Source organism: Leptonychotes weddellii, chromosome 3 (genome assembly GCF_054177405.1).
Source record: "Leptonychotes weddellii isolate Sample4059 chromosome 3, ASM5417740v2, whole genome shotgun sequence".
NCBI lineage: Eukaryota > Metazoa > Chordata > Mammalia > Carnivora > Phocidae > Leptonychotes > Leptonychotes weddellii.
Window position 1 is genome coordinate 113,293,063 of NC_138371.1, and position 14,860 is coordinate 113,307,922.

General features: G+C 39.5%; 1 protein-coding gene across 7 annotated transcripts in view; it reads right to left on the reverse strand.

Annotated features, from left to right (window-relative positions):
• Window positions 1–14,860, reverse strand: part of STARD13 (StAR related lipid transfer domain containing 13) — a 468,749-nt gene that overhangs the window by 29,471 nt on the left and 424,418 nt on the right. For all 7 annotated transcript variants that reach the window (XM_081814819.1, XM_081814820.1, XM_081814817.1 and 4 more), the window contains one exon: window positions 230–293. In XM_081814819.1, coding sequence (XP_081670945.1) covers window positions 230–293 — 64 coding nt within the window. The remainder of the gene's footprint in view (window positions 1–229; window positions 294–14,860) is intronic.

Sequence of the window (14,860 nt, forward strand, 5' to 3'; positions counted from 1 at the left end):
CCTAAAAAACACAAAACTACAGCAAAATGAAATGGTGAAATGAACGGACCTTGGCCTGGGTTTCCAATGGACATATTTATGATGGTTATGATAAGAAGAAATATTTGGAGAACAAACATAGATGATCAGGCATTTCAGAATTTCACTTGGGTTCACGTTGTCTTTAATCTTTGAACGCAAGCTTCTTTTGTTAATACAGCCATGATCTTAGCAAGGTGGAGACACCTACCTTTTTCCTTTGGAAGTTCACATCAAGTTTCATTGAGGCACACTTGTTCAATGTATTTAGTCGTCTAAAAAGAAAGAAAAAGGTGATGATTGCTACCACTAATAAACCTAAATTTTCTTTTCAGTTTTATAATTCTCATTTATTGCTAACGTAGTTGAAAGTGCAGAAACAAGAAGTTATATCCCAAGAAAGTACTGCACCTCCTCAAGATGCACTATGGAAGCGCTCCTATTGGTTCTCCAGCCCTCAGACTTGAGAAGACTCTGCCGTGGAGCCTACCAATCTCTGCTCATTCCCTAATCTAAACCCAGTCTTTTCCTGGCTTCCCTTTCCACCACTGTTGGAACCCATGAGCAGTCATTTTAGCCCTGCTCTCATCAGCCCCTCCATTCATTTGCCACCTCAACCAGGTTAGTCCCTAAATTTGGGTCAACTCAACCATCTGTCTTCTCCCCTGCTCTTGGTCTGTTGGGTATAAATGGAAAAATAACTCAGTGCTGAATTATACGTGCTATAGACTAAATTGTGTCCCCACCAAAACTTGTATGTTGCAACCCTAACCCCATGTGACTGTATGTGGACTAAGAAGTAATTGAGGTTAAATGAGGTCATAGGAAAGAGCCCTGATCCAACAGAATTGGTTCCTTATAAGGGGAGACACCAGAGGGCTCGCTCTCTCTGTCTGCCAAGTGAGAACGCAGTGAGAAGGTGGCTGTCTGCTAGTCAGAAAGAGAGTGCTTACCAGGAACCAAGCCCTGCTGGCACCTTAATCTTGGACTTTCCAGCCTCCAGAACTGTGAGAAAATAAATGTCTGTTGTTTAAGACACCCAGCCTGTGGTATTTTGTTAAGGCAGCCCGTGTTGACGAATAAATACATTTTGATTTTCAGCCTCAGCTGGGCTCCCAAATTTGCTACCCAGCATTCCTTTCATTTTTTTTCTCTGGTTGGCTCCCACTCTCAGATTGTGAAAAATATCCCAGTTCCACAACAGAGGACTGAGCCGCTGCTGCCGATGAGAAAGTATAGCTGAGTATAAGCTATTGGACATGAATTCTTGTAATAATCCTTTCCTTCATCACACACACAAAACGGATGTTTCTCTTCTTTTTCAAAGCTAACCCTTTATTTAACCTTGTTTTTGATTTCAGCATCCACCGCTTCATCTGGGACCATGATACCTCATTCATTCCCTTATCTCAGCAGATTCTCTCAACTGCGTTCTTCTCTTTAAGCGTATCCCTGTCTTGAACAAATTGACTAACCAATTAATTAGCTACCTAAATAACCATTATCACACAAACTATTAATTTTCCCTTCAACCCTAAATTTTTCATCAAGCAACCATGTACCTACCCCAATATTTCCTTCCTTATACTACTCAATCTGCTGAGAACAGTCTCAATTTTCATTCATTCACTCTTCAATCCATTACAATCCAATTTCATGGCATGCTCTTTGCAAATACCTTTACTGTTTTGTTTTATCTGATTACTTTTTAAACATTATACATATTGAATGCATATGGTTTAAAGAGTCAAACATTACCCCTCCTGTCCTTTTCCATTTACCTCTCTTTGGAGGCAACTCTTTCACCTGTTTCTTTTTTTGGTGTTTACCTCTGACAACATTGTTTATGCTGTTAGTTCTTGATTTTTCAGTTCAAATCATTATTTATTGACTTTGTTCTATGAATGATGAAGATATTTTTATTTTTTACTACTTATTCCCATCCCTCACCTTCCCCACATTCATACCCTTTACTTTATAATTATAGTTATGTCATAATTTCATAATTTTTTGATAAATCAAGATTCACTGTTTATTACATTTATTATTGACCATGTAAACACTGTTTATATGTATATCATACTCTGATTCCTTTGTCTTCTATTCTCAACTTTTCATTATCCCAGGAGTTAATATGCATCCTGTTTGTTTCCTTAGTTTTCAATGTATTTATTCTTAAATTCAAACTCAAACACTTTCTCAGCTATCTAACTCCCTAAGTGCATTAATCTATTAATATCTATTAATCTAATTTCTTGGTGATGTCTCTCTCAGAGCCTTCTGACCTGTTCTAGCTGGGGTTTGCTGCCCTTGTTGTTATTTTATTCTATTTTATTTTATTTTACTTTATTTTATTATCATGTGCTGCTCAGATTTCTCAGCACTCAGATTCTCAGATTCTCTTGGAGTATGTTTTCTAATATTCTGGAGCTGAGTTATGAAAGAGGCCAAAGAAACTCAGTATTTGGAACGTAAGTAGACTGTCAATGAAGCCCCCATTTTTAATTGAGTGTCCCACCTTCAACTATGCCTGGTGTCCCCCAGCCTAGGGAACTTCTGTTTTCGCCTCTCCAGGAAAGAAACTTCTTATCTTGTGCTGATGGTGGGCAAGAAAAGTCTCCTCGATATAAATTGGGGGGAGTAAATTAAGGGCTCTAGCTACTTCAAAATAGAATTTCAAACAACCCTCTTCTTTTTAACCTACCTTAAACGTCATTCCCCATTTTGGAGCTTTTTAGGATTATTATGGAACAGACTGAGTTAGTTTATAACTTACTTCACTGACCACTTGGCTTTTATTTCTTGGGCTTGCCAAGTTCTCTACTACATTATTTCTGTTTTTCTGCTTTGAAAATTTTGTAGTTGTGGTGTCTTTCTCCTTTGCTTTTATAAAGGCATGTCTCTCTAAATCAGTGGGAATTTAGAAAGCAAGAAAATTCAGATGTTCAATTCCCACCTTTGACTGATGACTTTTTTTTTTTTTTTTTTTTTTGTATTCTGGCTATGCATCAGCTTTAAATTTTCAGCTCAATGAGTTTTGGCAATTTTAACTACCCTCAAACAAAGTAAAGAACATTTTTTTCCCATAAGAAAGTTCTCTGTGCTCCTTTACCATCAGTTCTCCTCACCACCACATCCCCTCCCATCACCCCCAGGGACATCCTCTTTCTGATTTCTGTCGCCCGCCCATAGAATGATCTTGCCAATTCTTGATTATCATAAAAATGGAATCACGTGGTATGCATTTTCGTGTGTCTGGCTTTTTCTCAGTCAACACACTGTTTTTGAGATTGATCCATTTTGTTGAGTATAGCAGTAATCATTCCCTATAATTGCTGAGCAGTTTTCCACGGTATGAAGATATACAACTGGCTTTGCATACTCTTTTGCTGATGGACATTTAGGCTGTTTCCAGTTTTGACCAATGACTTTTTGTTCATCAAATTTCATATCTTCTTTTTAGCAAAGGCCTATTTGTAGCAGTGGACACTAATTGCCACTCTCCATTCCTTGAAACTCTTCTCTTTGGCATTCAAGATCATGAATTCTCTCATCTCTCTAAACACTGTCTCCTTCCTCTTACCAAGCAGTACTTGCCCCTTAACTATTAATATTTTTTAGAATTTAGACTGTAGTCTTTGTTTTTCCTCTGCATGAGTATACTGAAATATCTTATCCCAGCTTAAATAGATTAGACTATGATGATGCCCAATCCTCTTTCTCTAGCCCAGACACCTCACTTGAGTCCCAGAGTTACTTTTCTAACTACTTACTAGTCTCACTCATTTGTGGGGTCCTGCTGGCCCTTCAAACTCAACTTTCAGAACTGAGCTCATTATATTCTCCTTAAAACCTGTTTCTGCTATTTAATGTCTTATCTTGATTAAGAGCAAGTAGGCCACCCAAACTGGAAAATGAAGTCATCTTGACACTCTTCTTTAAGATCTGTATTCATTTGATCACCAAGTCCTGTCAATTATACTTCCTTGACATTTTTGAAGTCTTGCCTCTCCTTTGGCCCTCCTTTGGTGCTTTCTCATCTTTTACCTAAAGTCAGGCAAGAGCCTCTTAACTGGTTTCACTACCACTTCAAATGCTTCACATTGAAACCAGTTCTATTTCTCAACTTTTTCTCATGTCACTCATTTATTTAAAAATATTTGATGACTCCCCTCATTTTCAGCCATCTCCAGTTTATCCACTGACTACACATTCATTAGTGTCAAATATAATAAGCAACCCCAGATTAGAAACTGATCATTTAGTTTGAAGCTATCTTTAGCATGGGCTTGGCCTTTGCTCTTATAACTGACAGCCTATCTTTTTGGCCAGTTCCACATGTGTTAACATCACTGCCTAAGAGCTAAGAGTGGTATGTGAGGTAAATTATATATATATATTCTCACTTGGATATATAATGAGATATATAAGAGCTAAATAAAAATATGATATGTAAGAGCTTAAATAAGTCCAGGTAGCTCATTTGGCAGCTTTGTAACAGGTTTGTTTAGGTAAGGATTACCCATTATTTATAAAATTTACTTTGCTAATAAACTTGTTCTTCTATTATACTTTGGAAGCACAAACAAACCTTTTTATTCTATGCAAAAGTTTTTGATCTACTACATATACAAAAGCCATCAAAGGGTTCATCCTTTATATACCACATACCTGAATATGCTTTATACTTTCTGACACAAATAGGAAGTTCATTTATCATTTTTTTAAAGCTAGAGACTCAAACTAAATTTGACTATGTAGCTTTAGGTTCTTTTATCTCCCCTAAACTCAGATATTTGCTGGCACCTTAAGAATTGCTCCTCTACTTGGAGAAAATATTTGCAAAACCTGTATCTCATAAAGGACTTGTATCCAGAATAAAGAACTCCATAATAAATTCCATAATAAGTCAAAAAATCTGATTTTAAAAATGTGCAAAATATTTGACATACAGTTCTAAAAGAAGATATTCAAATGGCTAATAAGCACATGAAAAGATGCTTAACATCAGTAATCATGGAAGAAATGCAAATTAAAATAATAAGACACCACTACATACACTGGAATGCCTAAATTAAAAACACTGACAATACTAAGTTTTAGCAAAGACATAGAACCACTGAAACTTCCAAAGGATACAGCCTCTTTGAAAAATAATTTGGAAATTTCTTATAAATTATTCTTAGCATTAGACCTAGCAATTCTACTCTTAGTTATTTATATCCAAGATAAAATAAATCATACATCCATACAAAGACCTGTACTTGAAGGTTCATAGCAGATTTGTTCAGAAAATAACCAAAAAGTAGAAATAACCCAAAGGTCCCTTAACTGGCAAATGGAAATAAAAATTGTGGTATATACATATAATGAAATATTCAACAATACAAAGGCACTGATTACTGATACATGCAACAAAATGGATGAGTCTCAGAGGCATTATGTTAAGTGAAAGAACACAGACACAAAGAGCATATACCCTATAATTGCATTTATACAAAATTTTAGAGAAGGTAGACCTGTAGTGACAGAAAACAGTTCAGTGGTTGCCAAATGCCAGCAATATAGAACTTTTTGAGATAATGGAAATGTTCTATATCATGATTGTGGTGATAGTTACATAACTATATATTTGACAAAATTCATCAAGTTGTATATTTTAAGTTGGTGATTTTTATTGAATGTATATTATATACTTCAATAAAACTGAATAAAAAGTACTGTGAGTAACATCAGTGGGAATGGTGGAATAAAAATCTCTAACACTCTGGGCCTCTATAAAAGCAGAAGAATATTGGCAATAATTGTCAAAATCAACTTTTGAAGGACTCTGGAAATTAATGAAGGCTTGAGACAATCCAAGTACTGTCTATTTAAGAAAAATGGCTGAATCTATGTAAGAACAGTGAGACCTGAGGCATCTGAACTTGTCCTATTCTCATGTTTCTTTTCTCAGTTCTTCAGAAGCATTGAAAAACAACAGCATCACGATCAGAGTAGCTGTGAAAACTGACAGCCTAGAAGCCACTGGAGAGGGCAGAATGGGTTTGGCTCCCCAAAAGCTCCATTATTAAAGAACTGTCATTATCTGAGCTGTCTGGCAATTCCCTGAATGCCCCCATTCATAGGACTTATCTTCATTTAACCTGACTCTGAGCTCATCACTGAAAACAGTTTTTTTTTTCCTAGGGTGTTTGTCAAAAACAATCAGTGGCGATTATTTAACATCACATCTTCCTGAAATGGTGATAACATTTGGGCAAAGATATGAACCAAAAGAAATAAAAAGAATTGCTGTAGGAATGAGATGTCAATAGGGGACTTAGAAAAGTTCTAACATATTCTTAGGAATGTAGAAGGCCAAGCACATATGCAGAACTGTGTGCATACCTGGAAAAGGCATGAGAAGGTCCTAATTTCTCACCTCTATCTGGCACTGGTGATCTGCACAAGTAGGAAATAAAGACTAAGGCAGAGTTATCAACTTCCTGCTAGAGCATTGAAACCATAGCCAAATATGCACAAGGAGCCCTTGGCAAAGCTGGGAGACATACTGGTTCAAGGCACTTAAGGAAATCTCTGTCTAATCATTTGCTGACCCTCTACTCTAACCAAGTAGAGACTTCAGTGGTAATATATTGCAAAGGATTCAGATTTTAGAGAATTAGTTAAGGAAAGTTACTAAATAACAGCAACAACAACAAACCTTGGGGAGAGGGGGGTTTGATTTTGAGAGTTGCTACATTATAATGTTAAAAATGTCTGATATTAAGTGAAAAAATTACAAGACAACAAACCGACTCTAAAGTTTAGATGGAGAGGCAAAAGATCCAGAAAAGCCAACGTAATATTGAAGCAGAAAAAGAAAGTTGGAGGACTGATACTACACAACTTCAAGACTTACTATAAAGCTGAAGTAATCCAGACAGTATGATATTGGTAAAAGAATACACAAGTATATCAATAAAATAAAATAAAGAGCCCAGAAATAGGCCCAAACAAGGGTGGGTAACTGATCTGTGACAAAGGAACAAAGGTAATACAAAAGAGAACTGATAGTCTTTCAACAAATTGTATTGAAACAACTGAACATCTACACACCAAAAAAAAAAAAAAAAAAAAAATCCATCTAGACATAGACTTTATACCCTTCACAAAAATTAACTGAAAATGAATCACAGACCTACATGTAAACACAAAATTATAAAACTCCTAGAAGACAACATAGAAGGAAATCTAAATGACTGTAGGTTTGGTGGTCACTTTTTAGATACAACACCAAAGGTATGATCTATAAAATAAATAACTGATAAACTGAACTTCATTAAAATTAAAAACTTCTGCTCTATGAGAGACAATGTCAAATGTGTGAGAAGAAAAGCTACAGACTTGGGGAAAATATTTGCAAAAAACATATCTGAAAAAGGACTATTATTTAATATATACAAAGAACTCTTAAAACTCAGTAAGAAAACAATCCATTTAAAAAATAGGCAGTCTGAACAGACACTTCACCAAAGATACACAGATGACAAATAAGCATATAAAAGGATGCTTACCATCATATGTCATTATAGAATTGCACATTAAAATAGCCATGAGATAAACATGGTACACCTATTAGAATGACAAAATTCTCAAACACTGACCACATCAAATGCTAACAAGAATGTGAACAACAGGAATGCTACTTCACTGCTGTTGGGAATGCAAAATGGTACAGCACTTTGGAAGATAGTTTGGTAGTTTCTTACTGCCAAACATACTCTTATCATAGGATTGAGCAATCACACTCCTTGGTATTTATCCAAATGAGTTGAAAACTTATGTACACATAAAAACCTGCACAGGAATGTTTCTAGCAGTTTTATTCATAACTGCAAAAACTTGGAAACAACCAGATGTCCTTTAGTAGATGAATGGATAAATTACCTGTAGTACATTCAGACAATGGAATATTACCCAGCGCTAAAAAGAATTGAGCCATCAAGTCACGAAAAGACAGGTTACTAATGAAAGAAGCCAATCTGAGAAGGCTACATACTGTGTGATTCCAACTATAAGACAATCTGGAAAAGGCAAAACTATGGAGACATTAAAAAGATCAGTGGAGGGCGCCTGGGTGGCTCAGTTGGTTAAGCGACTGCCTTCGGCTCAGGTCATGATCCTGGAGTCCCGGGATCGAGTCCCACATCAGGCTCCCTGCTCAGCAGGGAGTCTGCTTCTCCCTCTGACCCTCCCCCCTCTCATGCTCTCTCTCTCTATCTCATTCTCTCTCTCAGATAAATAAATAAAATCTTTAAAAAAAAAAATAAAATAAAATAAAAAGATCAGTGGTTATCAGGAATTAGGAGGGAGGGAGGGCTGAATAGTCAGGGCATAAAGGATTTTCAGGCTGTGCATCTATTTTGTATGGTACTATAATGGTGAATACAAATCATTATACATTTATCAAACCCAGAGAATGTGTAAGACGGAGAGTAAAACCTAATGCAAATTATGGACTTTGGGTGATGATGAGGTGTCGCTGTAGGGTCATCAACTGCAATGTCCCACTCTGTGTGGGATGCTGCTAGCAGAGGAGGCTGTGTATGCGTAGGTACAGGGGTAGAGAGGAACTCTCTGTACTTTGTGCTCTATTTTTCTGTGAACCTAAAATGGCTCTTTAAAAAGTCTATTTTTAAAAGACATCGTTTTGTTTTATTCACTTAAAAATAATTTTATTTATCCAACTTTGAAATTACTGATGTAAAGTGATCCCATTTCTTTTGCTCTCCATCCACTTGTCCATTAGTTTCTCAATCCTATCTACAAAACTATCATCATCGAAGACATCGTATAAATTCTGGGTACAATTTCAAAGATCATACATACAACCATTCAACTCCTCCTTTCAAAATGTATATGTGTATCAGATCAACATGTTGTACACTTTAAATATCTTACAATTTTATTTGTCAAATATGCCTCAATAATGTTGGAAAAAAAATAGCTAATTTGCTAAGATGAAAAAAAAAAGACAGAAAGAGAGAAGATCCTCTTTATGGTGGCCTGAAACTAGGCAGACAGTTTCAGCATGGTGTAGCATCAGCCTGTGATTTATCTTGCACAAGGTAAAATAAACAATGCCTAAACTCTGCAAGAATACAAAACGGATGAAACACACATTCCGGAGAGATGTAAGTGCCTTTTTAAGGACTGGCTGCTTCAGGTAAAAGAACATGTCAAATAACAGAAGTATTCAGAGCACTTTATCAAAACCCCTGTGAAATTCTGCTATGAATAAAGCCAGTCTGCATTCAGGACAAGTATTCAGCATCAGTATTTGTTTACCTCTAACTTATTGTTAAATAATAGAAAACCCTTCAGATAATCTGAGTTGGTCTAGCACTGGTTTCCTGAAAAACTAGTCCTGCATGAATAATAATTTTGATTATAAAATTTATTTTATTTGCTGCATGAACAGTGTGTCTTCCACTGGATTAGAGCCTCTTTTGAGGCAGAAACTATAATTTATTCTTCTAATCCACCTTAGGCCTAACAGGAAATTTCATACATGGTAGTTTCAGTAGGTTTTTCTTTCTTAACCGAACATACTTTGTTTATATAGGTCCAATCAGTGATGGATTTTAAGTGGTCGTGATAGACTTTGTACAGTCAGAATAACAGAATTATTCTCCCCCACTGAATATGACAGGCTAAGGACTGCATCTTATTTGCATCCCTAATGCCTAGCACAGGCCCTGGGTAGAGCGAATCCTCTCAGTAAATGTTTGCTAAAGAAACTTTAGAGCTTGGCAGACTCTAGGGACAATTTGGTCTGATGAAGAGAATTTTCGGATGAAGAGAATAAGTATCTGAGAGAACCACCTGCTAGAGGGAGCCACACATTAGTAGCAGTGGAGCTAGGACTTCTTCCTGCCAGTAATTTCTCTGCTCCTGCCTACCCAAGAAGAATTGTAGTGGGGCCTGGAAAATGAGAGCATAGCCCTGTTGCTAACACAGGCTATTCAAAAACAGCAGTTTCCTTCCCCTGTCCTTTTTCTCCATGGAAAGAGAAAATCCAGTACACATGATGAAGCCTGTCCACTCTGCGCTTTGAGCAAACTGGATTTCTGTGTTAAGATAAGCAAAGCAGTTTGATCTTTTTAGAAGAAATGTCACAACGATATCACTGCCAGAACCTGTTAATTTCTACTGTTGTCTACAGAATCCTTAAGAAGGGCTAATCCATTAGAAAGGGGAAATAGAAATCTCATTTTAAGAGTGAAACCTGAGGTTCTGATGGTAAAGTTAATAAAAAAAAAAAAGAAGTCAAAACTCGTTCATCCAACGGTGTACTATGTAACCAGGAACAAGGGGAGGTGCTGGGCATGCAGAGGTGACCAGGATGTGGTCCCTGCCCTTGCAGACCTCACAGTCCTGTGTGTGATATAAATATGACAAATAGGAGAAGAAGCAACTCACTTCCTGAGTGCATAAGGACAAAACCTCCCAGAGGAGAGAATATTTGAGCAAGCCTGTGAAGGACTAAGAGAAATTTGCTGCCTAGGCTAAAAGAATTACAGGCAAAGCAGACAGACATTAAATAGCATGCTTTAGTCTAGGAATTGCAAGTATGTGAGTGGGAATGTCTGCAGAGAAAGGCAGGGGCTAGATCACAAAGGACCAAAATGAATACATCAAGAGCAATCTCGGCGAGGGGGAGCTCCTGAAGGATCTTTGACAGAAGAGTAACGTAATTACATCGCACGTTACAAACATAAGTGGTGGCGGGAGATGGAGAATGAGCTGAAGAACAATTAGGACACGTTTACAATAGTGTGGGTGAGAGATGGCAATGAGAAGAAGGGAGTCAGAGCAGATGAAGATTTTGGTCTTCGATGTGGAAGCTGCGGAGGATGGGGAAGAGAGGACAACTCCCAGATTTCAGGCTTTGTCATTGTGCCACCGAATACAGAAAACAGTCACTTAGGGAAGTTGGTAGAGAGCTGGTGTTAAATTTTAGGGCCTTTATGACATCCAGACCCACTTGGGAATGGTGGGCAGAGAGACGATATACACAGAAGATATACAGTAATTGAGCCAACCGTCCAGAGAGAATTCAAACCCTGGAAACTCCAGTGGGTAAGGCATGGGCCAATGAGGAGAAGCCAAGCTCGGAGAAGGTAAGAGGTCAACAGAACTAGCTGAAGGCCGAATCCAAGAAGCCATAGAATGAGCATTATGGGGCGCCTGGGTGGCTCAGTTGGTTAAGTGACTGCCTTCGGCTCAGGTCATGATCCTGGAGTCCCTGGATCGAGTCCCGCATCGGGCTCCCTGCTCGGCAGGGAGCCTGCTTCTCCCTCTGACCCTCCCCCCTCTCATGTGCTCTCTCTCTCTCTCTCATTCTCTCTGGCTCAAATAAATAAATAAAATCTTCAAAAAAAAAAAAAAAGAATGAGCATTATGGAAAGGAGGGAGTAATGGTTAGCTGTGCCAAATATTTATGGAAAAGTAAGTGATATAATATACAACTTAAAATATGCCTTTTAGATTTAGCAGTTAGCCAGGGCAGTTTTAGAGAAGCCTGAGGGAAGAGAGCTGAGGGGCCAGCGGACCCTGATAAAGTTAGGCCATGGACATAGAGTGTTCTTTTAAGAAGTCTAGCTAAGAAAGAGAGAGATGTGGGGTATTTTGTGGAGAAAAGGAATAATCTATCATCACAGAATATTTTCTTTACATGTAGAAGCAATAAAATAATACGTGGACAGACAGGTTCTTTTCTTCCAGGTTCCAGTTCAAATTAACACACATTTATTGAATTCCTGCTCAGCACAAGGCCACAAAGCACCCACGCTACACCACTGAATAAAATTCAATCCTTACTATGGAGCATCTAGAAGCTGGTAGAATGCATCAATCCCCAGCTAACCAGAACCAGAATGGGGCGGTGATCAGCATCAAATCGAGGGGTGCACAGACTGCTCTGAGCGCACAGGAGGGAGACCCCGAGAGAGAGTGCGCAGAAGGACAGGACCCAGGGGCCACGCCGAAGAAGCAGGAAAAGGCACAGCAGCGTGCTTGCCGGGAGGGCTGGGGATCTGTGAGCAGAACATGTGCCAGGAGGATCTGAGGGTGACAGGACGGTGGTCTGGGCGTGTCTGAGAGGACTCTTCCACTTCTACTGTAACGGAGGCCTGTCTGGGAGACACAGAAGGCCCTCTGCCTGTGGACAAAGCAACAAAACCCTTCCCATCCTCACATTTTAGATTCCGATTTTACAGTTCAACTACCAGACTTAGACTGGTCCTGAGGTCTCCCGTGCTGATTTAACGGCCAGGTTCCTGTGATATTTCTAATATTCCTGCCAAAGCCACAAGAAGAGTAACAAGCAAAGGTACACATTCATCTCCAACATGCGATTCTGATTAAGGCCTGCAGCCTGAACTTCTCACCCTCCACTGAAGTATCAGGGGCTAATGGTATCTGGCCTGTCTGCTAAGGAGTGTTCTGGGAGTGGCGCTCAAAGGCCTTCAGAAACAAAGTCACCGGAGACTCGGAGACTCGGAAGACTCCTCCTGACCCAGGGATCAAAGGCAAGGGGGAGCGCGAGCTTCTCCTCTGCAGACAGGGGCGCAGGGCCTGGGAAAGGTCTCCCTGCTGCCCGGGGAGTTTACAAAACAGACTGCAGAGCTGGATGGAGAGCTATGCGGGTCCGACAACTCTGGTATGTAACCCGGCAAGGGCGGGGCCTTTCAGAAATCACAGGCCATCCAGTGGGAGGGTTTATGGTGTCTGGGGGGAAAAGCCCACAAGTGGCTGTCCCTGAGCCACGGCTGAGTCCATGAAGGCCGTACCTCTGCTCTGCTGAGCTTTTCACTCTAGCTGTTCTCCGACCAAGAGGTCACGCTACTGCGGAAAGGCTGACCTCTCTTCCAGACCAGAAACGCACGGGCAACTGTGCCTGGATATTAGCTGGCGTGTGGGAGGAAAACAGTTAAGCACAGACAGAGACCTAGCTACAGGAAGAAAATGAAGTATGTGTACGTGTGTGTGGAACGGTGGGATTTGTAAAATATATTTTTTTAATTGAGATATAACTGACATGTAACATTGTGTTCGTTTTAGGTGTGTGACCTAATGATTTGATGTCTGTGTATACTGCAAAATGGAATCACCAGGATAAGTCTAGTCAACATCGACAGCCACACATCATTACTTTGTTTATCTCGTAATGAGAATGTTTTAAGATTTAGTCTCTTAGCAACTTTCAAATATACAATACAGTATCGTTGATTCTGGTCACCAGGTTGCACACTACATCCCCAGAAAAATAATTTTAAATAAGCTATAGGTTCTATTGATCAAGGTTTCAAGGAAGAGTATGAGACCCACTGAAAAATCAATAAGCTTCAACAGCCACAGTGGCCCAAGAGTAAAGAACTTAAAAAAAAAAAAGTGCAGGTTTTCTTGGACTTCCTTAGTTTGCAGGATTTCAGACACATTTTAAATTCACATACACCTGCATTGGAAAAACCAGATGGGGTGTCCTTAGCCTTTAAGTGTTTACAACGACTGCCTCTAATCCAGATAATTTCTCTAGTGAGAACTGGTCTAAGTTGAAGCAAGGGTCACAACCAGCGATTTCTCTGAGAGGTTCAAAGGTGAAAAGCAAAACACAAACAGGCCGGGGTAACTGGAAGGTGGAGTGCTCACTCCGGGCCCTGGGGTTGTCTCTGGGCTCCTTCCCTGCCTGCCTCCTGGATATGGACTCTTACTGTCCAGTCATGGTCCTCTTCTGCTCTCCCTACTGTCCCTGGGTGACCTCACACCCTCTCAGGACCTTCCTACCCGTATGTGTGGATGACTCTGTATCTCTGTCTCCAGCTGAGGTCCCTGGCCAGACCTGCACACCCACCTCACATTGGACATCTCCTCCGGGTCCCAGTCCTCCAGACACAGCTCAACACACCTTCCCCTGCTCAGACCCCGGCCAGACTCCATAGCTGCCCCCTGCCTCAGAAAGGGGCATCACCACCCCCAGCTGCTCAAACCAAGGGGAGTCTGGTCACCCTTACTTCTGAACTACAACAATACTAATAACACCTCTTATTCTTAGGGCCTTGTGAAGATGAAATGAGACCAATGTAAAGAGCTTAGTATGCTACTAAGCAATGGTAAGCACTCACTAAATGTTAGCCATTGTCATCTATTATTTTTTTTTTTTAAGATTTTATTTATTTATTTGACAGAAAGAGATAGCGAGAGCAGGAACACAAGCAGGGGGAGTGGGAGAGGGAGAAGCAGGCTTCCCGCTGAACAGGGAGCCCGATGTGGGACTTGATCCCAGGACCCTGGGATCATGACCTGAGCCGAAGGCAGACGCTTAACGACTGAGCCACCCAGGCGCCCTGTCATCTATTATTTATCTGGCAAAGGAAGGCACTTTTAAAAACATTAGTGTTTTTAATAATGCAACACAAAGTATCTAATATAGATCAAATATATATGTAATTAAAAATATAAACTCTCCCCTCAAATTGCTGTCCTATTTTGTAGTTTCTTGTGTATTCTTCCTGAAAGTTTATATACATAGAAGTCATTTTGAGTAGCTGGTTGGGAAAGGTTACATAAAAGGCCATTTTAAAATACAAGGACCATATATATTTTTTCATGTGTGTGTGTGTGTGTGTGTGTGTGTAAAATCCCCTATCTCTGACTCTGCCATGTCTGTACCTGTCTATATCCTGGGGCTGCCCTATGCTGTATAGGCTACATTGTGGTAAGGTTCATAGTAGAGGTGGGGGTAAGGATAAAGATGTCTTTCCTGCACATTAACTTAGTTTAAAAAAAAAAAAAA